Genomic DNA, 24,989 nt, shown 5'->3' with positions numbered 1-24,989 from the left:
TTTCTAATGGAACAATAGTGTTCCATGACATACATATATCACAATTTGTTAAGCCATTCTCCAATTGAAGGACATTCACTTAAGTTTCCAGTTCTTTGCCACCACAAACAAGGCTGCTATGAATATTTTTGTACAAATTACGTTTTCTCCCTTTTTTTTATCATCTCTTCAGTGTATAGACCCTGTCATGGTAGTGCTAGATCAAAGGGTATGCACATTTTTGTTGTCCTTTGGGCATAGTTCCAGACTGCTCTCCAGAAAGGTTGGATGACTTCACAGCTCCACCAACAATGTATTAGTGTCACAGATTTCTCACATCCCTTCCAACGTTGATCATTGTCCTTTCTGGTCATATTGACCAGTCTGTGAGCTGTGAGGTGTTATCTCAGAGATACTTTAATTTGCATTTAGAGCAGTTTTTCACATGACTATGGATCGTTTTGACTTTCTCATCTGCAAATTGCCTTTGCTTATCCTTTGACCAATTTTGTCAATTGGGGAATGGCTTGTTTTTTTGAAAATTTGACTCAGTTCTCTGTATGTTTTAGAAATGAGTCTTTTGTCAGAAATACTAGTTGTAAAAATTGTTTCCCAATTTACTACATTTCTTTTGATCTTGGTTACAGTGGTTTTATCTGGGCAAAAACTTTTTTAATTTAATGTAATCAAAATTATCTAGTTTGTTTTTAATGATATTCTTCATCTCTTTGGTCATAAACTGCTTCCTTTTCCATAGATCTGACAGGTAAACTATTCCTCGATCTTCAAGTTTGCTTATAATAATGATGTTTTTTTATGTCTAAATCCTGTATCCATTTTGATCTTATCTTGGTATAGGGTGTGTGGTGTTGGTCTAATCTAAGTTTCTTCCATACTAACTTCCAATTTTCTCAACAGTTTTTATTGAAGAGAGAGTTTTTATCCCAAAATCTGTTTATCAAACGGCAGATTACGATAATCATTTCTTGCTACTGCACCTAATCTATTCCACTCTGTTTCTTAGCCAGTATCAGACAGTTTTGATGACTGATGCTTTATAATATAATTTTGGATCTGGTAGGACTAAGTCACCTGCTTTTTCCACTTTTTTTTCATTGAATCCCTGGAAATTCTTGATTTTTTATTTCTCCATATGAATTGACTTACAACTTTTAATAACTCTTTAAAGTAATTTTTTTGGAATTTTGATTGATGGTGTATTAAACAGGTAATGTAGTTTTGGTAGAATTGTCGTTTTTATTATGTTAGCTCAGCCTATCCAAGAGAAGTTGATGTTTGCCCAGTTATTTAAGTTTGATTTTATTTGTTTGAGAAGTGTTTTGTAATTGTTTTCAAAAAGTTTTTGAGTCAGCCTTGGCAGATAGACTCACAGATATTTTATATTTTCTGAGGTTACTTTGAATGGGATTTCTCTTTCTAGCTCTTTCTGCCTTATCTTGCTAGTCATATATAGAAATGTGGATTTATGAGGGTTTATTTTATATCCTGTGCCTTTTTTTTTTATGTTTTTGCAAGGGGTTAAAGTGACTTACCCAAGGCCACACAGCTAGGTAATTATTAAGTGTCTGAGACCAGATTTGAACTCAGGTACTTCTGACTCTAGGGCTGGTGCTCTATCTACTGAGTCACCTAGCCACCCCTTCCTGTGACTTTGTTAAAGTTGCTAATTATTTCTAGTATTTTTTAATTTAAAAAATTTTTTTTCTTTTTAAAAACTGTTTTTATTAATGTCTTTGGTCTTTTTTGTATTACCACAATTTTCCCCAGTATACTTCCCCTCCTCCTTCCAGAGAGTCCTTCAGTGCAATATCATTTTACATTTATTTATTTATTTTAATTTTTGTAGAAATGATTTTTTTAATACATTACTAAAATATTCTTGTTTAAGCGTGGGCATAATACCCTCCCCCCCCAAATTTAGACCCTCAGCAATAAAATAAAGAGAAAAAATAAAAATAAAAATAAAAAAATAGTAATAGGGGCAGCTAGGTGGCGCAGTGTACAGAGCACTGGCCCTGGAACCAGGAGCACCGAAGTCCAAATCTGGCCCCAGACACCCAACAGTCACCCAGCTGTGTGACCCTGAGTAAGTTACCCCAACCCCATTGCCCTGAAAAAACCAAAAAACCCCAAAATAAAATAAAATAAAATAAAATAAAATAAAATAAAATAATTATAATAGTAACGATGATAATAATAGTAGGGGCGGCTACTAGGTGGCGCAGTGGACAGAACACCGACTCTCGAACCAGGAGCAGCCAAGTTCAAATCCGGGCTCAGACACCCCCAAAATCACCCAGCTGTGTAGCCCTGGTCAAGCCACCCAACCCCATTTGCCCTCCAAACCCCCTCTGCAAATGATAATAATAATAATAATAATAATGATAATAATAACTGATGTGCTTCAGTCTGTTCCAACGCCACCAGCTCTGTGGCGGGTGGATCACATTATTTATGACAAGTCCATCACAAAAGCTACTTCCATATTTTTCCACTGTTGCCACTGCTGATCACAACTTCCTCCATTTGTACTTCCTCACTACCATAAACTATATTTTCTCTCTGTCCCTCTTCTTAGATGTGCTGTAGGGTAGCTGAGTGGCACAGTAGACTGATCACTGGCCTTGAGAACAAGGGGCCCCAAGCCTACATACCACCCCTAAGGCCAGCATACACCTGGCCTTGTGGTCCCAGACAGGCCATCCAATCCCAGTCCCTTGCAAGAAGTTAAAAAAAAATGTATTATATCTTATCACTCTACCCCACAATTCACCCTCTCCTCCATCACTCACATCTTCCCCCCACTCCCCTTGTCCTTCTTCTCTCCTTCTTACTGTAGATGTCTATACCTCATTGAGTATATATGCTGTTTCCTCTCCGAGCCACCTCTGATGAGAGTGAAGGTTACCTTATTCCTCCTTGCCTTCCCCCCTTCCATATCATTGCAGTAGTCCATTGTAATAAAAAAAATCTGATTATATGAAATATCTTAGCCTATTCCACCTCTCATTTCTCTTACTCCCATTACATTTCCCTTTTAGCCATTGACTCCATTTTTACAATATATTATATCTTCAAATTGGGCTTTCTCCTGTGCTTCATCTATAAAAGTTCCTTCTACCTGATCTATTAAATTAGAAGTTTCTTATGAGTATTATCAGTATCATTTTTCTATGCAGGAATACATGTAGTTCATCATCATTAAGTCCCTCATATTTTCCCCTTCTCCTCCACTCTCTATGCTTGTATAATGTATTATCCTAGTAGTCGTTTTCCTAAGATTTTATTTAAGATTTTTGCATCTATATTTATCAGGGAGATCTATAATTTTCTTTCTCTGTTTTAACTCTTCCTGGTTTAGGTTATTAGCATCATATTGGCGTCATAGAAAGAGTTAGGCAGAGTTCCATCTTCACCTATTTTTCCAAAGAGTTTATATAGAATTGGGAACAGTTGTTCCTTAAATATTTGATAGAATTCATTTGTAGAGCCATCTGGTCTTGGAGATTTCTTCTTAGGGAGTTCAATGATGGCTTGTTGAATTTCTTTTTCTGAGATAGGGTTGTTTAGATTTTTGATTTCCTCTTCACTTAACCTGGGCAAGTTATATGTTTGTAAATATTTGTCCATTTCACTTAGATTGTCAAATTTATTGGCATAGAGTTGGGCAAAATAATTCCAAATTTTTACTTTAATTTCTTCCTCATTGGTGATGAGTTTACCTTTTTCATTTATGATAATTTGTTTTTTATGGTTTCATTTATAGTAATTTGCTTTTCTTCTTCCTTTTTTTAATCAAATTGACCAGAGGTTTGTCAGTTCTTTTGGCTTTTTTTTTTCATAAAACCAACTCTTGGTTTTATTTATTAGTTCAATAGTTTTCTTACTTTTGATTTTATTAATTTCTCCTTTAATTTTTAGAATTTTTAATTTAGTATTTAATTGAGGGTTTTCAATTTGTTCTTTCTGTTGCTTTTTTTTAGTTGCATATTTAATTCATTGATTTCTTCTTTCTCTAATTTATTCATGAAAGCATTTAAAGATATAATATATCCTCTGACCACTGCCTTGAGTGAATTCCATAGGTTTTGGTATGGTGTTCCGTTATTGTCATTATCTTGTATGAAATAATTAATTCTTTCTATAATTTGTTGTTTGATTCACTCATTTTTAAAATGAGGTTATTCAGTTTCCAATTAGTTTTGGGTCTATATCTCCCTGGTCCAGTATTGCATATGATTTTTATAGCTTTATGATCTGAGAAAGATGTATTCACTATTTCTGCTTTTCTGTAGTTCATCATTACGTTTTTATGCCCTAGTACGTGGTCAATTTTTGTGTGTCATGTACTGCAGAAAAACAAAAGCATATTCCTTTTGGTCCCCATTCAGTTTCCTCAATTACTCTATGATATCTAGGTTTTCTAACAATCTGTTTACCTCCTTAACTTTCTTTTTCTTTATTTTATGGTTATATTTGTCTAAATTTGAGAGTGGGTGGTTGAGTGAGTGTTGCTGTCTATGTCTACCTGTAGCTCTTTCAGTTTCTCCTTTAAGAATTTGAATGCTAGGGGCCGCTAGGTGGCGCAGTGGATAAAGCATTGGCCCTGGAGTCAGGAGTACCTGGGTTCAAATCCGGTCTCAGACACTTAATAATTACCTAGCTGTGTGGCCTTGGGCAAGCCACTTAACCCTATTTGCCTTGCAAAAACCTAAAAAATAAAAAAAAAAAAGGAAAATTAAGAAAAGTCAGAGAAAAGGAGGGTCCACAGAGAAATTCCTAGAAGGAAAAGATCCTAACTCAGAGAAACCTAGTACCTCTGAGGAGAATATGATCTGGTCTGCATCACAGAAAGACTTCCTTGAAGAAGGAGTTTCAAAATCAATTGGAAAATTCGGGAGAGACAATTAACACCTTGCAACAAAAAAAACCAAATCATTGGAAAACACAACTGAATAAATGCAAAAAAGAAAATAATTCTCTCAAAACCTCAATTGGTCAAATGGAAAATTCTTTCAAAAATAGAACTGACCAATTGGAAAAGGAGCTGCAAAAGGTAAAAGAAGAAAACTCTTCTTTAAAAAAAAATGGAGTCTGTGGAAACTAATGACTTCATGAGACAGCAAGAGTCTACTAAACAAAACCAAAAAATACAAAAAAATAGAAAATATAAAATACCTCACCAGAAAAACCACTGACCTTGAGAATAGAAGCATGAGAATTATAGCTCTTCATGAAAATACTGAAGAGAGGAAAAAGCCTGGACTTAACATTACAGGATTTAGTGATGGAAAACTGCCCTGATATCATGGAACCATAGGGCAAAATTGTTATTGAAAGAATACTTCGATTCCCTACAGAAAGATATCCTAAAATGAAAACCCCAAGGAATGTTGTGGCCAAATTCCAGAACTATCAGATAAAAGAGAAAAATCCTATAAGCAGCCAGAAAGAAACAATTTAGATACCAAGGAACCACGGTAAGGATTACACAGGACCTGGACGCATCAACATTAAGGGATAGAAGGTCCTGGAAGGGGATATTCTGAAGAGCAAGAGAACTTGGCATCAGCCAAGAATCCACTACCTTGCAAATTCCTACAAACTACAGAATTATAAAATGTGATTTTGTTGTGAGAAGAATTTCATTCTTTGGCATAGGGTCACCAAGTTGGTTTGGCAGATACGAGAAACAGGTGAAATCTTGAGTAAGAATCTCTAAGGGTACTTTCATCTTTCTAACATCATATAAGTTGTTTAATAATTCTCATTGAATTAACATTCTTCCTCAATAAATCCATTGCTTAAAGGGAGGTTCTGGTTATCTACATATTTATCTTAGATGTTCATTTAACAATGAGAGATGAGGGTGGCTAGGTGGCACAGTGGATAGAGCACTGGCTTTGGAGTCAGAAGTACCTGAGTTCAAATCCAGCCTCAGACACTGAATAATTACCTAGCCGTGTGGCCTTGGGCAAGTCATTTAACCCCATTGCCTTGAAAAATCTAAGAAAAAAAAGAGAGATGAATGCATGCATAATTTGCTTGTTTCTCTGACATCAACAAAGAAAAACCTAGTTAAACTGTACACCCTAACAACAACATGGGGGGGGGATGATCAACCTTGATGGACTCACTCATTCCATCAGTGCAACAATCAGGGACAATTTTGGGCTCTCTGCAATGAAGAATACCATTTCTATCCAGAGAAACTACTGTGGAGTTTGAATAGAGACCAAGGACTATTACCTTTAATTTAGAAAAAAACCGATATCTTGTTGTCTGATCTTGCTATCTCTTATACTTTATGTTTCTTCCTTAAGGATATGATTTCTCTCTCATCATGTTCAATTTGGAACGATGTATATCATGGAAACAATGTAAAGACTGACAAACTGACTTTGTACGGGGATAGGGGGAGGGAAGTAAGATTAGGGAAAAAATTATAAAACTCAAAATAAATAAAATCTTTAAAAAAACCAATCACTCCATAAAAGGGGGAATAGTAGGAAACAGGAGGATGGAGGAAATTGAATGGGGTAAATCTCATTACATTAAGAGGTACAAAAGATATATTGTAATAGAGGGGAAGAAGGTGGAACTGAGAACCACCTGAATCTTCCCCTCATCAGACTAGGCTTAAATATAATTTACACAAATACTCAGTTAAGAAATTTACCTTACCTTTCAGTTATTAAAAGGGGAAAAGGGTAGGATGGGAAGGGGGGAGGGGGAGAAAAAGGGGGAGCTAACAGAAGGAAGGGAGGGAAAAAGGGGAAAGAAAGGGGAGGGGGTTAATATAGGAGTGCAAACAGTGAAGGGGGTGGTATTTAGAAAAAATACTGGGGAATATGGATAAAATGAAAAAAGGGAAAAATACAAACAGAGGGAAGATAGCATGGAGGGAAATAAAGACTTAATGATTATAACTTTGAATGTGAATAGGAGGAACTCTTCCTTAAAACATAAGCAAATAGCTGAGTGGATTAAAAACCAGAAGCCTACAATATGCTGCTTATAAGAAACTCATGTGAAGCAGAGAGATACAAAAAGAGTAAAGTTAAAAGGTTGGAGCAAAATATATTTTGCTTAAGTTGAAGTGAAAAAAGCAGGGGTAGCAATCCTTATCTCAGACAAAACAGCTGCAAAAATAGATAGCATTAAAAGGGATAAGAAAGGAAACTATATCCTACCATAGACAATAAAGTGATTTCAATATGGAATATGTATGCACCCAATGGGATAGCATTCAAATTCTTTTTTTTAATTTTTAATTTTTTTAGGTTTTTGCAAGGCAAATGGTGTTAAGTGGATTGCCCAAGGCCACACAGCTAGGTAATTATTAAATGTCTGAGACCAGATTTGAACCCAGGTACTCCTGACTCCAGGGTCAGTGCTTTATCCACGGTGCCACCTAGCTGCCCCTTTTCTTCATTTTCCTACGAACTTATGTTGTTGAGGGGCTGATAGTTCACAGAGGTTTGGTGTTGAGATCCCTAGAGGCTTTACTCACTGGGTTTAGTAACTCCAAGTGGGCTGACCAGTAGGCTAGGCTATGTTGGTTGCTCTCTCTCCCTCTCTGAAGGCTCTGTGACCTTAATTTGAGGCCCTTTCTCTCAGTCTGGAGGAGGTGGATGAAGCTGTCAAGTACTTTTATCTTTGTTCAGTTGTGGGTTCCCCAAGGCAAGATAATTGCTCTTCTGATTTGGAGCTGAGGGAAGTCTGCTGCTCTCAGCCTGGGGCAGAGGTAGGCTGTAATTATATTTGTTCTGGGAAGAGGCTTCAGTTGAAATGAAGGTATGACTGCAGCTCTCCTGCCCTGGAACTCATCCTCCAGCTCTGCAGGCAACCTCCAGATTGTCAGTGCCACAACCAGTGCCTCTGCTCCCTTGTTGCCCCTGTGGCCCATCAGGCTTGCCCCACTTTTAGGCTTCCAGGCTCTAATCCACCCCACTGATCAGGCTATTGAGCTCTCCTACTCTGGCATGCCCCGAAGATTAGCCTAGTGGAGCTCTCAGGGTCTGATCCTGTCCTGACCCTAAACCTGTGCTCCTGGCTGAGTCCACCCTCTGTGCCCTGACTCACCCATGATCCTGGAGGACAAACCTTGAGGTAGATCCTCTTCTCCTAGTTGCTCTTTCTGGGTTTTATAGATTGGATTTCTGTTAAGAAGCTTGTTTCATATTATATGTGAGGGAAGATTAGGAGAGAAGATCAGGAGACTAACACTGCCTGTCTTCTCTCCACCATCTTGACCCAGAAATAAGCTTCATGATATTTGAATTATTTTTTTCTTGCTGCTTGTAATATTTTCTCCTTGACTTGGGAGTTCTAGAATGTGACTATAATTTTCCTGGCAGTTTTTATTTTTGGATCTCTATTAGGAGATGATTGGTGGATTCCCTCAATTTATATTTTACTTTCTGCTTCTAGGATATCAGGGCAATTTTCCTGGAGAATTCCTTTAAAAAATGAAGTCTAGGCTCTTTTCCTGGTCATGATTTTCAGGTAGAGCAATAATTTTTAAATTATCTCTCCTGCGTCTATTTTTCAGGTCAGTTTTTCCAAAGAAGATATTTCATATTTTCTCTTAGTTTTTCATTCTTTTGATTTTATTTTATTGTTTCCTGAATTCTCACAAAATTATCAGCTTCCTTTAGCTCCTATTCTACATTTGAAGGAATGATTTTCTTTGGAGGGCTTTCTTATCTTTTGTTCCATCTGGCCAATTCTCCTTTTGAAGGCATTCTTCTCATTGACCTTTTAGGCTGCTTTTTCCATTTGACCTAAACTATATACATATGCACATATATGTGTGTGTGTGTATATATATATATATATATATATTTTAAGGTTTTTGCAAGGCAGTGGGGTTTAAGTGGCTTGCCCAAGGCCACATAGCTACGTAATTATTAAGTGTCTGAGGCTGGACTTGAACTCAGGCACTCCTGACTCTGGGGCTGGTCCTCTATCCACTTCACCACCTAGCCACCCCTAAACTGGTTTTTAAGATGTTATTTTCTTCATTATTTTTTCTGTCTCCTTCACCAACCTGCTGATTTGGTTTCCTTGATTTTCCTGCATTGCTCTCATTTCTTTTCTCAATTTTTCCTCTACTAATCTTATTTGATTTTCAAAATCTTTTTTGAGGTCTTTCATAGGCTGAGACTAATTCCTATTTTTCTGGAGATTTTGGATACAGAATCTTTGACTTTGTTATCTTCTGAGTGTGTATTTTGATCATCTGCCTATGATCAGATTCTTTTTTTTCTGTTCTTTGCTCATTTCCATAGCCTATGGCTTAATTTTAGTTCTTTGTTAAGGAGGAAGCACTTTACCAGGCTTTTTAGGGTTTTTGCAGCTATTTTCAGGGACACACAATTCCTTTAAAGTCTTAGGAAAGATTCTGACTGCTCTCCAGTCCTGTGCTCTGGTCTTTGGATGATCATAGCACTTGCCTCTCACCTGGAACTGTGAGGAGAGTCTCTGTTCCACTATGGCAGTATGGGACCCAGATTAGGACCTTGATCTGAATAGGGGCAAAGCAACAGAATCCTGCCTCAGGGATAGTGGGGAGACCTATTTCATCTCCTCTGACCCCCTTACTGACTTTGGGCTGAGCATTCACCCCCCTCTCCCCCCCCGCCACAGACCCAGGCACTCTCAGGAACCCAGGTGCCCCATGGCCTGTTCCTGGATGACTGGAGCTAGTTTGCTCAGGTTGCCAGTCTGGCCTGGGCTGTGTTGTGGCCCTTTCCATTCCTGGTGGGACAGATTTTTCCTGTGGATCTTCCAAGTTGTCTTGGGCTGAAAAATTTTTACACTCAGTCTTTCTGTGGGTGCCACCATTCTAGAATTTGGTTAGAGTCATGATTTAAAGATATTTGGGGTTTTCTGGTTGAGAGCTGCCAGAATTTCCTGCCTTCAGTTAGCCATCTCTGTACCGCTTCCTAGTTTTGCTGGTACCCAACCACTTTGAGCCATTTGGAATACTCCTCTTCATTAAAAAATGATGACTCTAAATTGCCTTTGGTCTTAAGTTCCTGCCCTCATTATTCTTTTGAGGTTTCAGTTTGGATTAGAAGTTGGGACTGATACCCTAGTCTGATCTTGAGATTTGGGTCATACCACTTCTTCTTGCTCTGAACTTTCTTCTTTCTGACAACTGCTCCTCATTCTAGAGTACTACCATTGTTTATAGATCCCTTTCTCATCCATTCTAGATTTATGACCTGGAACTGACTAGTGAGTGACAAAATTGACAGTTGACAACTTTTCCCAATCCTTGCAAGATATCTTCGGGCCCTGTGAGTTTATAGATCAATTATTGACTCTGATTTTTTTTTCTTGGTTTCCCATCTGATTCATTCTGGCACATTTTCTTGATCTTTTTGGAGGAATTTTCTGGGAGGAGGTTGCTATATTGCTTTTTATTATTTCATTATCTTGGCTTTGTCTTCTATTTTTTATAGTCTTAGTAATATTGGCAATAGCATTATGAATTTATGGAAAAAAGAAATAAAGGTTAGTAGTGAAGAAATAAAAATATATCCATTTGTAGATAACATGATTTTTTATGTTGAAAATTCATTTATTTTAATAATTTAAACAAATGGGAGATTTAAGTATATTAATATATTAGGTGTTCACAAAAGTTGTCTTTTACTATATGCCACTAAGAAAAATCAAGAAAAACTAATTGCAATGAAGATTCCATTTAAACTTATATGAAAATATATTAAATATTTGAACATAAATGAGATGCAAAGATTTTTAAAATAATTTTGATCATAATTAAAGAAAAACGAAAAAGGGAATGTCATCTGAATTTCATACAGTTGAACATAATACTTCCAAAATTAGAGATTTAATATGATATCAACCAAAATACTGACAGACTATTCTAGAGTAATACAAAATAGGAAAAAAAAAGAGGTAAGTGAAACTATGAAAAAAAAATTGATGAAAGTGTAATCATCCTGTCTGATTCATTTATTTTTAAAATTAGCATTCTTTGTTTTTTTAATATTTAATATTTATTTATTCTCATTTTGTACAATTTTTTTATACATTAATAAAATATTCTTGTTTAAGAGTAAACAAAATACCCCCTCCTCCCCCCAAAATATAGACTCACTTGAGTGATAAAGTAAAGGGGAGAGAAAAAAATTAAAATTAAAAAAAAAATAATAATAATAATTGTAGGTATGGCCAGGTGGCGCAGTGTATGGAGCACCAGCCCTGGAGTCATGAGCACCCCAGCCCACATCCGGTCCCGTACACCCAACAGTCACCCAGCTGTGTGACATGCAAGCCACCTGAACCCCACTGCCCTGCAAAAACCAAAAAACCCCCCAAAACTCAAAATAAAATAAAATAGTAATAATAGTAGGGGTGGCTAGGTGGTGGACAGAGCATTGAGCCAGGAGCACCTGGGTCCATATCCGGCCTCAGACACCCAACGATCACCCTGCTATGTGGCCCCAGCCAGGCCACCCAGCCTCATTTGCCCTGCACCCCCCCCCAAATAATAATAATAAAAAATGTGCTTGAGTCTTTGTTCCAACAACTCTGTCGCAAGTGGGTCTCATTCTTTATAAGTCCATGGCAAAAGTTACTTCCATATTTTTCCACTGTTGCCATTGCTGATCGCAGCTCCCTCCTTTCGTATTTCTCCATTACCATGTACTATATTTTCTCTCTCCTTTCACTCTGACTCTGCTGTAGGGTAGCTGAGTGGCGCAGCAGACAGAACCCCGGCCCTGGGGTCAAGAGGCCTGAGCCCCCATACCACCCCTTAGGCCCAGCATCCACCTGGACCTATGGTCCCGGACAGGCCATCCAATCCCAGCCCCTTGCAAGAAGTGAAAAAGAAAATGTGTTATATCTGACAATCCCCCCCCCCCCCCCCCCCCGCCATGGTCCATCCTCTCCTCCATCACTCACATCACCCCCCCCTTCCCCCTGTCCCCCCCCTCCTTCTTACTCCAGATGTCTATACCCCATTGAGTATATATGCTGTTTCCTCTCCTAGCCACCTCTGATGAGAGCGAAGATTCCCTCATTCCCCTTTGCCTCCCCCCCCTTCCATATTGTTGCAGTAGCTCATTGTAATAAAGAAAAATCTTATTATATGAAATATCTTGGTGTATTCCCCCTCTCCTTTTTCTTTCTCCCATTATATTTCCCTTTTTTCTATTGACTCCATTTTTACTCCATATTTTATCTTAAAATTCAGCTTTCTCCTGTGTTTCAACTGTAAAGACTCCTTCTACCTGCTCTACTAACTGAGAAGGTTCATATGAGTATTATCAGTGTCATTTTTCTATGCCGGAATACATGCAGTTCATCATCATTAAGTTCCTCATATTTTCCCCTTCTCCTCCAATCTCTATGCTTCACCTGAGTCCTGTATCTGAAGATCATACCTTCTGTTCAGCTCTGGCCATTCCAAAAGGAACATTTGAAATTCCCCTGGTTCATTGGAAGTCCATCTTTTTCCCTGGAAGAGGACATTCAGCCTTGCTGGGTAGTTCATTCTTGGCTGTATTCTAAGCTCTTTTGCCTTCCAGTATATTGTATTCCAAGCCCCACAAGCTTCCAATGTAGTTGCTGCTAAGTCCTGTGTGATCCTGACTGCAGCTCCATGATATTTGAACTGTGTCCTTCTGGCTGCTTGTAATATTTTCTCTTTGACTTGGGAGTTCTGGAATTTGGCTATAATATTCCTAGGGGTTTTTTTTTGGGATCTATTTCTCGGGGGGAATTGGTGGATTCTCTCCATTTCTATTTTGCCCTCTACTTCTAGAATATCAGGGTAATTTTCCTGTAGTAATTCTTTGAAAATGATGTCAAGGCTCTTTACTTTCAGGTATTCCAATAATTTTCAAATTACCTTTCCTAAGTCTGTTTTCCATATCAGTTGTTTTTTTCAATGAGATATTTCACATTTTCTTCTAATTTTTCATTTTTTTTGATTTTGAAGTATTGATTCCTGATTTCTGGTAAATTTATCAATCTCCCTGAGTTCTATTCTTTGTCTGAAGGGTTTGTTTTCCTGAGAGAGTTTTCTTATTTCTTTTTCCATCTAGCCAATTTTGCTTTTTAAAGCATTCTTCTCCTCAATAACTTTTTGAACTGTTTTATCCATTTGACCTAAACTGGTTTTTAGCATGCTATTTTCTTCAGCATTTTTTTGGACTTCCTTGACTAGGCTGCTGACTTCATTTTCATGTTTTTCCTGCATCTCTCTCCTTTCTTTTCCCAGTTTTTCTTCTAACTCCCTCATTTGATTTTCAAAGTTTTTTGAGTTTTGTCATAGCCTGAGCCCAATTTCTATTTCTTGGAGTCTTTAGATGCAGGAGCTTGTTCATCTTCACAATGAGTATATTGATCCTTCTTGGGTTCATAGATAATGTATTTCTCAATGGTGTTTCTCTTGTTTCTCTGCTTGCTCATTTTCCCAGTCTAAGCCTGTTTTTGGGGTGCTTCCTGAACTTTTGGGACACTCTCACAAGGGTCTCCATGTGTGAGGCTCTGTCCTCCTTACTGGTCTGTAAATAACCACAAGCTCCTCCCCTCTGCCACGGGTCTGAGGTGGGAGGGGCCTGCTGTTCTATGGGGGGGGGGCCTAGACTGCCATCAGGATCCGCATTGTGGTCAGAGCCCCAGAGTCCTGTTCCAGGGGTAGAGCTCTGCAGTCTCTCTTCACTCCCCTCCCTAGGTTCAATGGGCTCATCCCCTGGGGGCTCCTGGTTACTGCCTCTGCCTGGATCTGGAATGCAGTGGCCAAGCAGTTTACTGTGTGCCCTGAGGGCTGGGCTTCAGGTGCTCGCTCTGGCAGAGGTCCCCCACTGTTCCCCCAAGTTGTGCCTCGTGCTCCTGGGGGCGCAGGTCAGGAGAACTCCCCCTCTGCTGTGAGCTGCCGCTCCCAGTGCCCTGGGGCTGCCTCCGGGAGGCTGAAGTTCTTCCACTCTGGCGGGCTGCCCCTCCGACCCCAGGGAGCAGAGCCTTTCTTCTCTTTTCTAGGTTACCTTGAGTAGGAGAACTGCCTCACTGGGTCCCTCTGTGGCTTCTGTCTCTTGAAAATTTAGTGAAAGATTTATGAGAGAGCACCTAGGATCCACTCTTGTTGCTATCTTTGCTCCGCCTCCCAAATTAGCATTCTTTCTTGAACAAATCAGTTATTTCTTAATAATCTACCATTACCGTGAAATATTTCTGCTTCCCAGTATATTTGTCAGCGTTCATTCCTTTTCTTTTAATTCTTTTAAGTTCTTTGTTTCTTATGATGAAATATTATCCCAGTCTATTTATATACCATGGTGCACTTATTCCTTAGATATTGGATTCTCAAATTGTTTTACATCTTCTGATATTAAAACTTATTTTTGGTACATTCTCATGCACTCTTATATAGTTTATTCTTAGAATATTTAAAAAGTTTAAATGAGTGGTGGAATTGTGTTTTGCGTGGGTTCAACACAAAGGGGGAAATCTTCTAGTCCCCCAGGAGTCACCCCTGGTTATTTGTTCCTTTTTCATGACTTCATATAAATTTTCCAAATATGTCCAAGTACAAGAGAGGTTGATATCTTTTGTTCCTGGTTGATTAATCAACTCAGCTGTTGACCTGAAAAGTTTCTAAGCCATAAAACTACATCTCAGGAGGTGATAAAAGGCCTTTTCCAAAACAAAAATATTACTCCCCAATAAGCTTATCTTTAGTTAGTCACTGAAACCAACCTGGAGATTTTGTTCACTGGTAGCATTATACAAAGATTTACCCTGATAATAGGGTTGTAGTAGAAACAATACACTCTCTATCACCCCAGGTGTTCAAGAAAAGTATAGAGCATAAATGAGTCCATTAAAACCAAACCTAGGGCGCCTAGGTGGCGTAGTGGATAAAGCACCGGCCTTGGAGTCAGGAGTACCTGGGTTCAAATCCGGTCTCAGACACTTAATAATTACCTAGCTGTGTGGCCTTGGGCAAGCCACTTAACCCTATTTGCCTTGCAAAAACCTAAAAAAAAAAAAGTAATGAAAACCAAACCTAGTAGTGCAGTGCATAAAGCACTGGGAGTCAGGAGTACCAGAGTTCAACTCCTACTGCAAATACTTATTAGCTATGTGACCCAGTACAAGTCACTGATCCCCCAATTACCTCCAGTCCTCCCCCCAAAAGAAAAAATAAGCAACAACAAAGAAAATAGCTAATAATATCTGCCAATATTTAGGATTTCAAAATGACTACTTGCTCTTCCATTAACATTATTTTCTCTTAGAACCTTCCCAAGGTTAAACTAAAACTTTCATCTTTCGAAACTTTTTTTGGTAAGAGTCCTTTTGCCATTATATTTTCTCTCCCCTGCTTAGCTTTCTTCACTGAGGTACTGAGGGATGAGAGGAAATGAGGGGGAGGAGGTCTTTGCAGTACCAGTTGTCCTTTCTTCACAAGCATGCAGCTTTAGGACAACCAGTACCTTTGGATGTCCTTATGCAATGTTTCCTATCATATGATCAGGTATTCCTACAGATTTGGTACAAAGATCCATTGGAGCGTAAATGGGAAGTCCCTGGTGCTTTTGACCACCTCAGTAGCAGTCGAGGCTAAAAAGAAATCTGGTTCCTCTGTACTAGAGTTAAATATCCCTTAGGAGGTAAAGATACTGAGATCCTTAAGTGGGAGATTGGACCTCTAGAAGCAGATGAATTTGGACTTTGAGGAAATAACTGTCATATCTCTTAGAAATGGTGATCTAGAAGCAGATGAGGGGATGCCTGCCTTTTAGCTCGCAAAAAGTTTAAGTTTTCTTGTGTGAACTATAACCAAACTTTCATGTGATATGAATTGAGGGTAGATTTTTTTGTTTGTTTGTTTTTTTAGCCTTTTCCTCTTCCTGCTTGGTGGTTTGGGGGGAATCTCTTCTATTTCTTGGAATTTTGGTAACCATTATCATTGTATTGGCAAAATTTGAGGAAGTTAGATTATCAGGTTTCAGGGTTAAGTTTCAATATCAATACCTTTTCTTTGTTGTGATTGACCTGAAATTATAGTGACATTTAGAGCACATCTGAATAATCTTGGGGCATCTCAGCAATAATAACTCATGTGAAACTCCAGGTGCTACCCCCTCCAACTCTTTCAGTTTCTATAACAACCTTTACCACCCTCTCTTCCAACTCCTTATCCCTCCCACTCAAGAATATCCCTCTAGATCAGCTGAAGATGAAATTTTTAGTTGAGATTGTTAAAGAAAATGACCCTACTTTCTAAAGATTACTATTGGGTGTGTATGAATATTTCTACCTGCCACTGCCTGACTGGTGATAATTCTTAGCACTGGAATATGACCATTTACAATCACAAACTTCCTACACTGCCCTCACAGGAGAAACAAAGGTCCCTTTGTATAGTCTCTGTTTTGGAAACAAGACTTCACTAGGCCATACCTGCTCAGTATAGGCCAAATTAACAGGAGAGTCCTTTGCCAGTGGAACACTGAAGGTGGTATGGGAAATTTCAATGAATAGCCAGATAGCTACCTAATCTGATAGACATTCCAGAGAGGTTGTTTGATATATGATCTGTTCTGGGGATGTAGACCTAGGGAAATATTTACCTGACCTCCCTTAATGGGTAGACTCTTCTATCTGGGGAATAGTCACACTTTCCCACACTTCCAAATGGATGAATGTGGGAACAGAGGTTCCCTGACATTCAGTTAAATGATCTTTGTGATAACCAGACAATGGGAGAATGTTACCTCAGAAATTTTTTTTCTCCTTATAGGATAACAGCTAATCCCATTGGCCATTGACATACTTTTATTTACTGATATTTTTTAGATAGCATTGCAGAATCTCACAGCCTTTCATTAAATTAAGTTCTCTGTACACTACACCCTTGAATCTGATCAAATATCCAATATTATCTTTCGTCTGAACTGAATCAGAATGTTAGGATCAACATTAGAACACATTAAAACATGAGAGGTTATCTTATTGTGACATTTGGGGTTGGTTCAGGCTGGATCTAAAAGGTTTCTTGTTTTCTAATAAATTCCATTTACTTATGCTATTTATATATTGACTTTTTGGGCTCTGGAGTGCTCTGGGCTCACTGACTATTGTATTCAATCAGAATAGATTGTGTTCTGAGTGCAATAAAAGCTGCAGTTACTTTGTATTGTAGATTTGGTGATTTATGACAGTACCTAATTAATTGACCCTTGGACAATTTTATCTCATCACTTTTTAAATAATTTAGCAGAAAAAGTTAAAATCTAATATTACCTGATTTGTTGCTGCACTATTAAGTGGTTTGTGAAACTTGACACAGTCATAAACTTTATTGAGTACCATGCATAATAAAAGTTATATAACTGATCATATTCTTTTACTCAGTATTGTGTTACTTGGACTTCATCCTAAATAAGTCTTTAAAGGGAAAAAATGACCTTATCCTCAAAATAGTCTTTTTTTTTTCCTTATGAGAGACAGTATTGCATATGGAATGAGTGTTGGTCAGAGTTCAAGAGCCCTTGAATTCTCTCTAAATCAAAATTTCTGTGTTTTCATCAAATGGGGATGATACTAGCTATAGCACCTGTCTTATGGTCATTATTATTTTAAATGAAATAGCATGTTATATACTCTGTTAACTTTAAAGTTATGGATAGATGGTTAGATGTTGCTTTTAACCAATTGGGGAGTACCTAGATAAATTATTTTTTATTAGTATTATGAAACATGTCAGAGATAAAGATAATGAAAGGGAGTGTATCAAGAGGTATATGAAGTGATGGCAAAGCTAGATTTATGGAATTAGAATAATATTCACATTGATTACAATTATGCATTTGTACATTTAGAACTTTTATAAGTACACAATGACCTTGGAGCAAATATGTTCTTTTTCTTTTTTTGTTAAAATGCATGGAATTTTCTTTTTAATTAAAAATACTAGTAGTTTAAATTTTAGAACTATATTTGGAAATTTGTTTATTTGTATTTGGGGTGTATGTTAATTTAAAAAATACTGTATTTGCTGTTTTTTTAATACTAAAACTTTTGAAGTCAAAGTATAAATTCATTTTTTTTCCAGAAGCCAGAGAGAAAGAGGAAGAATTGCAGAAAGAGAGAGAATTAAGAAAGCAGCATGAAGATAATGAATCAATACCTTCAGGCTCAAGTTTGACCAAACATCCTTCTATATCAGCTTCCAGGTGTCTAGTTTTCTAAGAAAGAATTATGCAAGATTTTCAATTGTCTGATTATTTAATAAATTGTCATAATATTACCATTATTGTTTTAGTAAACAGAAGTTAAATTTAAATTAGATTATCAAAAAGAACAAAAACTTGCACATTTTTCTTGCTTTTAGACAAATTCAAAGTATATGGCTTTAAATATAAGGCCATGAGAATTTATCTCTCACATTGTAAATAACTTGAGTTTTCCTAATATATTCCAGATATAATGTATTATATTTATGCATTTTCACTATTGTACATTATTACAAATTTATCAAGAAATCTGATTTTCATTTTTTATCTAGTTAATTTTTCTCCAAATAATTGTACATTCTTTTGTCTCTTTGTCAGAAAATTTACATATATGGTAAACTTTTTGCTATTTTGAAATGAGTAGTGAAAAATAGGCATCTTATTAAAATCTACTTGTTTAAAGAAGAAAAAAGTGGGGAAGGAATAACTGATAAGGCTGTATCTTTAATTTATAGACATGTAGTTGTAAGTAAGCTTAAAAATTCCTTCAGGAAAGATTTAGATAAATTCATCAGGATTGGATTAATATATTAAAAGGAAAATAGGAATTGTGGCTATTCTAAATTTCATGATCTTTGACCCATTTTTGTTCCATTTTTTCCATTTCATTCATTTGTGTTTATTGTAAACTTTTCTCCCCATTCATGTTGTGTCTTAAATCTTTCTAATGTATTTATCTTTAAATCACATATTGTTGAATATATATATTAGTGTTTGTGTGTGTGTGTGTGTGTGTGTGTGTGTGTGTGTGTGTGTGTGCTACGTATAGATGTAAATCTTTTAGAGAATTTACTGAGTTATCATCAAAACATGTGGCGAGACATGAAACTAAAAACATCAGACACTGGGTGGAAGACTTAAAGATCTTTAGGGTATCAGGGTAGGGTTGTCAGTCTCAGTAGTATGCTAAGAGGGGACTTATCATTTATAGGAGTAGAGAAGCTCTCATAGTGCCTCTGCCCTTGGGTTTATCATTTAGGAATAGGTACCAAGGAAATGATTCTGTGTTTTTGAGGTATCACTTTTATTTTCATTTTATTTTACCATTTGTAAAGAGAAAGTATAAATTGAAACATTAATTTCATTTTATCTATCTTTTACTTTTTTCTCCTATAATTGTTATCAGATATTAAAATGGTAAAAAAAAGGACTGTTCCCCACCTTTCCACCTGTCTCCTCACTCCCCACCCTTTCTTCTCCTGTCTATTTCTTCTATATTAGGAAGCACATTGTGGGGGCAACTAGGTGGTGCAGTGAACAGAACACTGGTCCTGGAGTCAGGAGGACCTGAGTTCAAATTCTGTCTCAGACACTTAATTACTCAACTCTGTGACTTTAGGCAAGTCATCTAACTCCATTGCTTTGCAAAAATAAAAATAAAAATAAAAGAGAAATGACATTGTGAAAATAGACAATGATAAGATAATGAAAAGATAGACAATGAAAAGAAAAAATAGATAATTTGAACCTAATTTCCTTTATATAGTCTAGGCCAGTGCTCTATCCACTGCATACCTAGCTGCCCCTCACTCATGATTTCTTATAGAACAATAGTACTCCATAAGATTTATTTACCACAATTTGTTCAGTCATTTCCCAATTGATGGGCATCACTTCCGTTTTCTAATTCTTTGCAAATACAGAAAGAGTTGTTACAAATATTTTTGTACATGTGGGTATTTTCCCCTTTTTTATACTTAGTAGTAGTTCTGCTGCATCAAAGGATATGCAATTTTCCTTTGGCCTAGTTTTGTTAATCTTTTTGTGTATTATTTAATTCATTTAAAAACATTATTTTGTTAAAGGGCATGTTAAGCTTCACCAGATTGCCAGAGGTTTTTTTAGGATTTTTGCAAGGCAAATAGGGTTAAGTGGCTTGCCCAAAGCCACACAGCTAGGTAATTATTAAGTGTCTGAGGCCAAATTTGAACTCAGGTTCTCCTGAATCCAGGGCTGGTAACTGTCCACTGTATCACCTAGCTTGCCCAATTAGAGGAGATTCTTTTTTTTTTTTTTTTTGGTGAGGCAATGGGGTTAAGTGGCTTGCCCAAGGCCACACAGCTAGGTAATTACTAAGTGTCTTAGGCCAGATTTAGATTCAGGTACTCCTGACTCCAGGACTGGTGCTCTATCTACTGCGCCACCTAGCTGTCCCTAGAGGAGAATCTTAAGCAGATAAATTGACCGTTATAAATATTTGAATAAATAACAAGGATAGTATCTCCTATTCCAGGAGACTTTGCAAATAGAATAGTTATTATCTGGAATCTTGTATCTGTATTATTTTATTCAGGCTAGGGGATGGGTTCATTACATGTCTTAAAATTCTGATAGGCTTTTTGGATTTTAACATTAAATAATTGGAACTTAGACAAATTGATTACAAAGATGAAAAAAAAGAGAAATTTGGGTTTTTTCAACTTTTTATTTATTTATTTATTTAAAGCAATGGATTTAAGAGTGACTTGCACAAGTCACACAGCTAGGCAATCATTAAGTATTTGAAGCTGGATTTGAACTGAAGTCCTCCTGACTCCAGGACTGTCCACTGCATCACCTAGCTGCCCCCTGAAATTTGTTTTTTAAAGCAAGACATTCATAAGTTCAAATTGGACGTAAGCAAAAGGGAAGAATTAAGGAGACGTTACTAGCTTTTAGTTTTCCAAGGTAAATCACTTATTAGTTCAATTTACCTTATGTTGGATGAGGTACTCTGGGAAACATTCTTATTTCAGTCTTCTGGAGAATCAACAAAATGATTGTTTTCTTTTTTTTTAGTTTTTTTGCAAGGCAGTGGGCTAAGTGACTTGCTCAAGGCCAGACAGCTAGGTAATTATTTAAGTGTCTGAGGCCAGATTTGAACTCAGGCACTCCTGACTCCAGGGCTGGTGCTCTATCCATTGTGCCATCTAGCCACCCCAAAATGATTGTTTTCTAAACTTTATTTCTAAACTTACAAAAAAAATTTCTTTAATGAAGACTTGAAGATTTTTTAAAACCCTTGGGAAAATGTATTTTTATTTAAGTGAATATTAAGAGTCCTAGGGTTGAATTAATATAAACTAAATTAGTTACCTTTATTATTATTTTTTGTTTTGAATAAAATGATATCCAAAATCTGTGGGCAAAGGAAAATTATTTTGCTTTTGAGCCATCATTCCTATATTTTCAGGTCACTTAGATTTGAAAATCTGAGTTTTGCTTTTTGAGTGTGAGACTTGGTAGAAGAAATTAATTATTAATTCCAATTGGTTGAACATAAATATTATCTCTCAAATCTATTACTTTTCTGATTTCCTTTTCACAACTCTTTATAGATTTAAATTATGCCCACATGGATTCCAGTGGTAGTCTCCTAACTGCTATTCCTGCTTTTAGTCTTTCCCTTTCCTACAATCAATCCTTCCTGCTACTGCCATATTAATTTTCTTTTTGTACAGTTATAATTGTATTATTAATTTTCAATTGATGCCCTATTTTTTTCCAAATGAAACCCAAAATTCTTTTATTGGTTAATATGACTTTATTTATACATTACTAAAATATTCTTGTTTAAGACTAAATATATTACCTACTCCCCTACAAAAATATAGGATCTCCTGAGAAATATAGTAAAAGAGAAAAAACTGTGTTTCACTCTGTGTTCTGATACCATCAGCTCTGTCGTTAGGGTGGATCACATTCTTTATCATAAGTCCATCACAGAAATTACTTCCATATTTTTCAACAGTTGCTGTTGCTGATTGTAATTTCCTCCATCCACTCCTCCCCACTACCATCTATTATATTTTATTTCTCCTCTCACTCTGTCCCTCTAATAAAATGTCCTGTAGGGTAGCTGAGTGGCACAGCGGACAGAGCACTGGCCCTGGGGCAAAGAGGCCCCAAGCCTACATCTCACCCCAGAGACCAATGGTCCTGGGCAGGCCTCCCAATCCCAGCACCTTGCAGAAAGTAAATAAAGAAAATGTGTTATATTTGACTATTCTCTCCTATGATCTACCCTCTCCTCTATCACCCACATCCCCCCCTTCCCCATGTCCCCCTTCTCTCCTTTTTACTCTAGATGTCTATACCCTATTGAGCATGTAGGCTGTTTCCTCTCTGAGTCATTTCTGATGAGAGTGAAGGTTCCCTCTTTCCCCCTCGCCTTCCCTTCTTCCATATCATTGCAAAAAAAAAATCTTTTATATGAAATATCTTAGCCTATTCCACCTCTCCTTTCTCTTATTCCCATTACATTTCCCTTTTTGTTCCATTTTTACAATATCTTCAAATTCAGCTCTTTCCTGTGCTTCATCTATAAAAACTCCTACCTGCTCTATTAAATGTGAAGGTTCATATAAGTATATCATATAAGTATTATCAGTGTCATTTTTCTATGCAGGAATACATGCAGTTCATCATCATTAAGTTCCTCATAATTTACCCTTTTTCCTCCACTCTCTATGCTTCACCTGAGTCCTGTACTTGAAGGTCAAACTTTCTGTTTAGCTCTGGTTGTTTCAACAGGAACATTTGAAATTTCCCTGGTTCATTGAAAGTACATCTTTTCTCCGGAAGAGGATGTTCGGTGTGTAGTTGATTCTCAGCTTCATTTTGAGCTCTTTTGCCTTCTGGAATATTATATTCCAAGCCCTATGAGCCCTTAATGTAGTTGCTACTAAATCCTGTGTGATTCTGATTGCAGCTCCATGGTATTTTCTCTTTGACTTGGGAGTTCTGGAACTTGCCTATAATATTCCTGGGGGTTGTCTTTTTTAGATCTCTTTCTGGGGGAGATCAATGGATTCTCTCAATTCCTATTTTACCCTCTGCTTCTAGGATGTCTGGGCAATTTTCCTGTAGGAATTCTTTAAAAATGATGTCAGGACTCTTTTCCCGGTCTTGAATTTCAGGTATCCCAGTAATTTTTACATTGTCTTTCCTGAATCTCTTTTCCAGGTCAGTTTTTTCAATGAGATGTTTCACATTTTCTTCTATTTTTTCATTCTTTTGTTGTTGAAGTATTGTGTCTTGATTTCTCAGAAAGTCAGCAGCTTCCTTTAGCTCCATTCTACATCTGAAGGATTTGTTTTCCTCAGAGAGCTTTCTGATCTCTTTTACCATCTGGCCAATCCTGCTTTTTAAAGCATTCTTCTCCTCAATAACTTTTTGGAATTGTTTTATCCATTTGACCTAAGCTGTGTTTTTAACATGTTCTTTTCTTCAGCATTTTTTGGATCTCCTTGGCTAAGCTGCTGATTTCATTTTCATGTTTTTCTTGTATCTCATATCTTTCCCCAATTTTTCTTCTATCGCCCTTAATTGATTTTCAAAATCTTTTTTTGAGTTTTGTCATAAACTGATCCCAACTTTATTTTTCTTGGAGTCTTTAGTTGCAGAAACTTGTACTTCTCTTCTTCAGAGTGAGTATTTTGATCCTTGTTAGGATCATAGACAATGTATCAATTGTCCAGTTCCTTTTTTTTTTCCTGTTTCCTCATTTCCCCAGCCTGTGCCTGGTTTTGGTTTGCTTCCTGAGCCTTTCCGTTTTATTGGGACATAACTCCACAAGTACCTCAGTGTGTGAGGCTCTGACTGCTCTCCTGGTCTGCAAATGACCACAAGCACACCCCTCTGCCCATGCCTCCTGGCTTCTAATAGCTCAGTAGTGTTCCATAACATACATATACCACTGTTTGCTAAACCATTCCCCAATTGAAGGACATTTACTTGATTTCCACTTCTTTGCCACCACAAACAAGGCTGGTATGAATATTTTTGTACAAGTGATGTTTTTTACCCTTTTTCATCATCTCTTCAGGGTATACACCCAGTAGTGGTATTGCTGGATCAAAGGGTATGCACATCTTTGTTGCCCTTTGGGCGTATTTTCAAGGAGGTATTTTTAAATCATTCTACGTGAGTCACAGAAAAGTCAAGAGTGTCCAGCACTTCTGGCTAAATACATTCTCTCTAATAGAGTTATAATTCTCCAGAGTTATGAGAATCTTTCTCCCATGAGGGGATATAGTCAGTTTCATCTTGTTTGGATAGCAGTTTTTTTCCCCTTTACCTTTTCATATGTCTCTTGAGCCTCCTGTTTGATGTCCAAATTTTCTATTAAGCTCTGGTCTTTTCATTTGGAAATGTTGGAAGTCTTCCATTTCATAAAATATCCATCTTTTTCCCTGGATGAGAATACTCAGCTTTGCTGGGTAGTGGATTCTTGGCTGCATTCCAAGCTCTCTTGCTCTTTGAAATATCTCATTCCAGGCCCTTCTATCCCTTAATGTTGATGCAGTCAGGTCCTGCGTAATTCTTACTGTGGCTGATCAGTCCTCTGTGCCTAGACTCACCCAGGACCACAGAAAACAAATATATATATATATATATTATATATTAAGACAGCCTTCTTGGGGGGGAGGGAAGGGAGGAGGGGTGAAAAATTGTGGAATTCAGAGCCTTGCAAAAAATGATGGGTACATATCACTATTGTATATAATTGTCTTACAGTCTCTACATTGTTTCCATGCTATACATGGATGTAAATTGAATGTTGTAAGAGTAAACATAAGGATAAACATAACAATGCCCCCCCCCCAAGAAGATGAGAAACCTCAAGAATAGAGAGAGAGAGAAAAAAAAAAATTGTGCTTCAGTCTGTTAAGATTTCATTGGCTCTGTCTCTGGGGTGAGTTGCTTTCTTTATCAAAA

At 37.1% G+C, this 24,989-nt stretch overlaps 1 protein-coding gene across 2 annotated transcripts in view; it reads left to right on the top strand.

Moving 5' to 3' along the window:
- The window catches only part of WDR70 (WD repeat domain 70), a 333,335-nt gene that overhangs the window by 6,819 nt on the left and 301,527 nt on the right, over nucleotides 1–24,989 (top strand). For both annotated transcript variants that reach the window (XM_074202580.1, XM_074202579.1), the window contains one exon: nucleotides 18,110–18,230. In XM_074202580.1, coding sequence (XP_074058681.1) covers nucleotides 18,110–18,230 — 121 coding nt within the window. The remainder of the gene's footprint in view (nucleotides 1–18,109; nucleotides 18,231–24,989) is intronic.

Source organism: Macrotis lagotis, chromosome X, assembly GCF_037893015.1.
Source record: "Macrotis lagotis isolate mMagLag1 chromosome X, bilby.v1.9.chrom.fasta, whole genome shotgun sequence".
NCBI classification, from domain to species: domain Eukaryota; kingdom Metazoa; phylum Chordata; class Mammalia; order Peramelemorphia; family Peramelidae; genus Macrotis; species Macrotis lagotis.
This window is presented reverse-complemented; position numbering and strand designations above follow the sequence as displayed.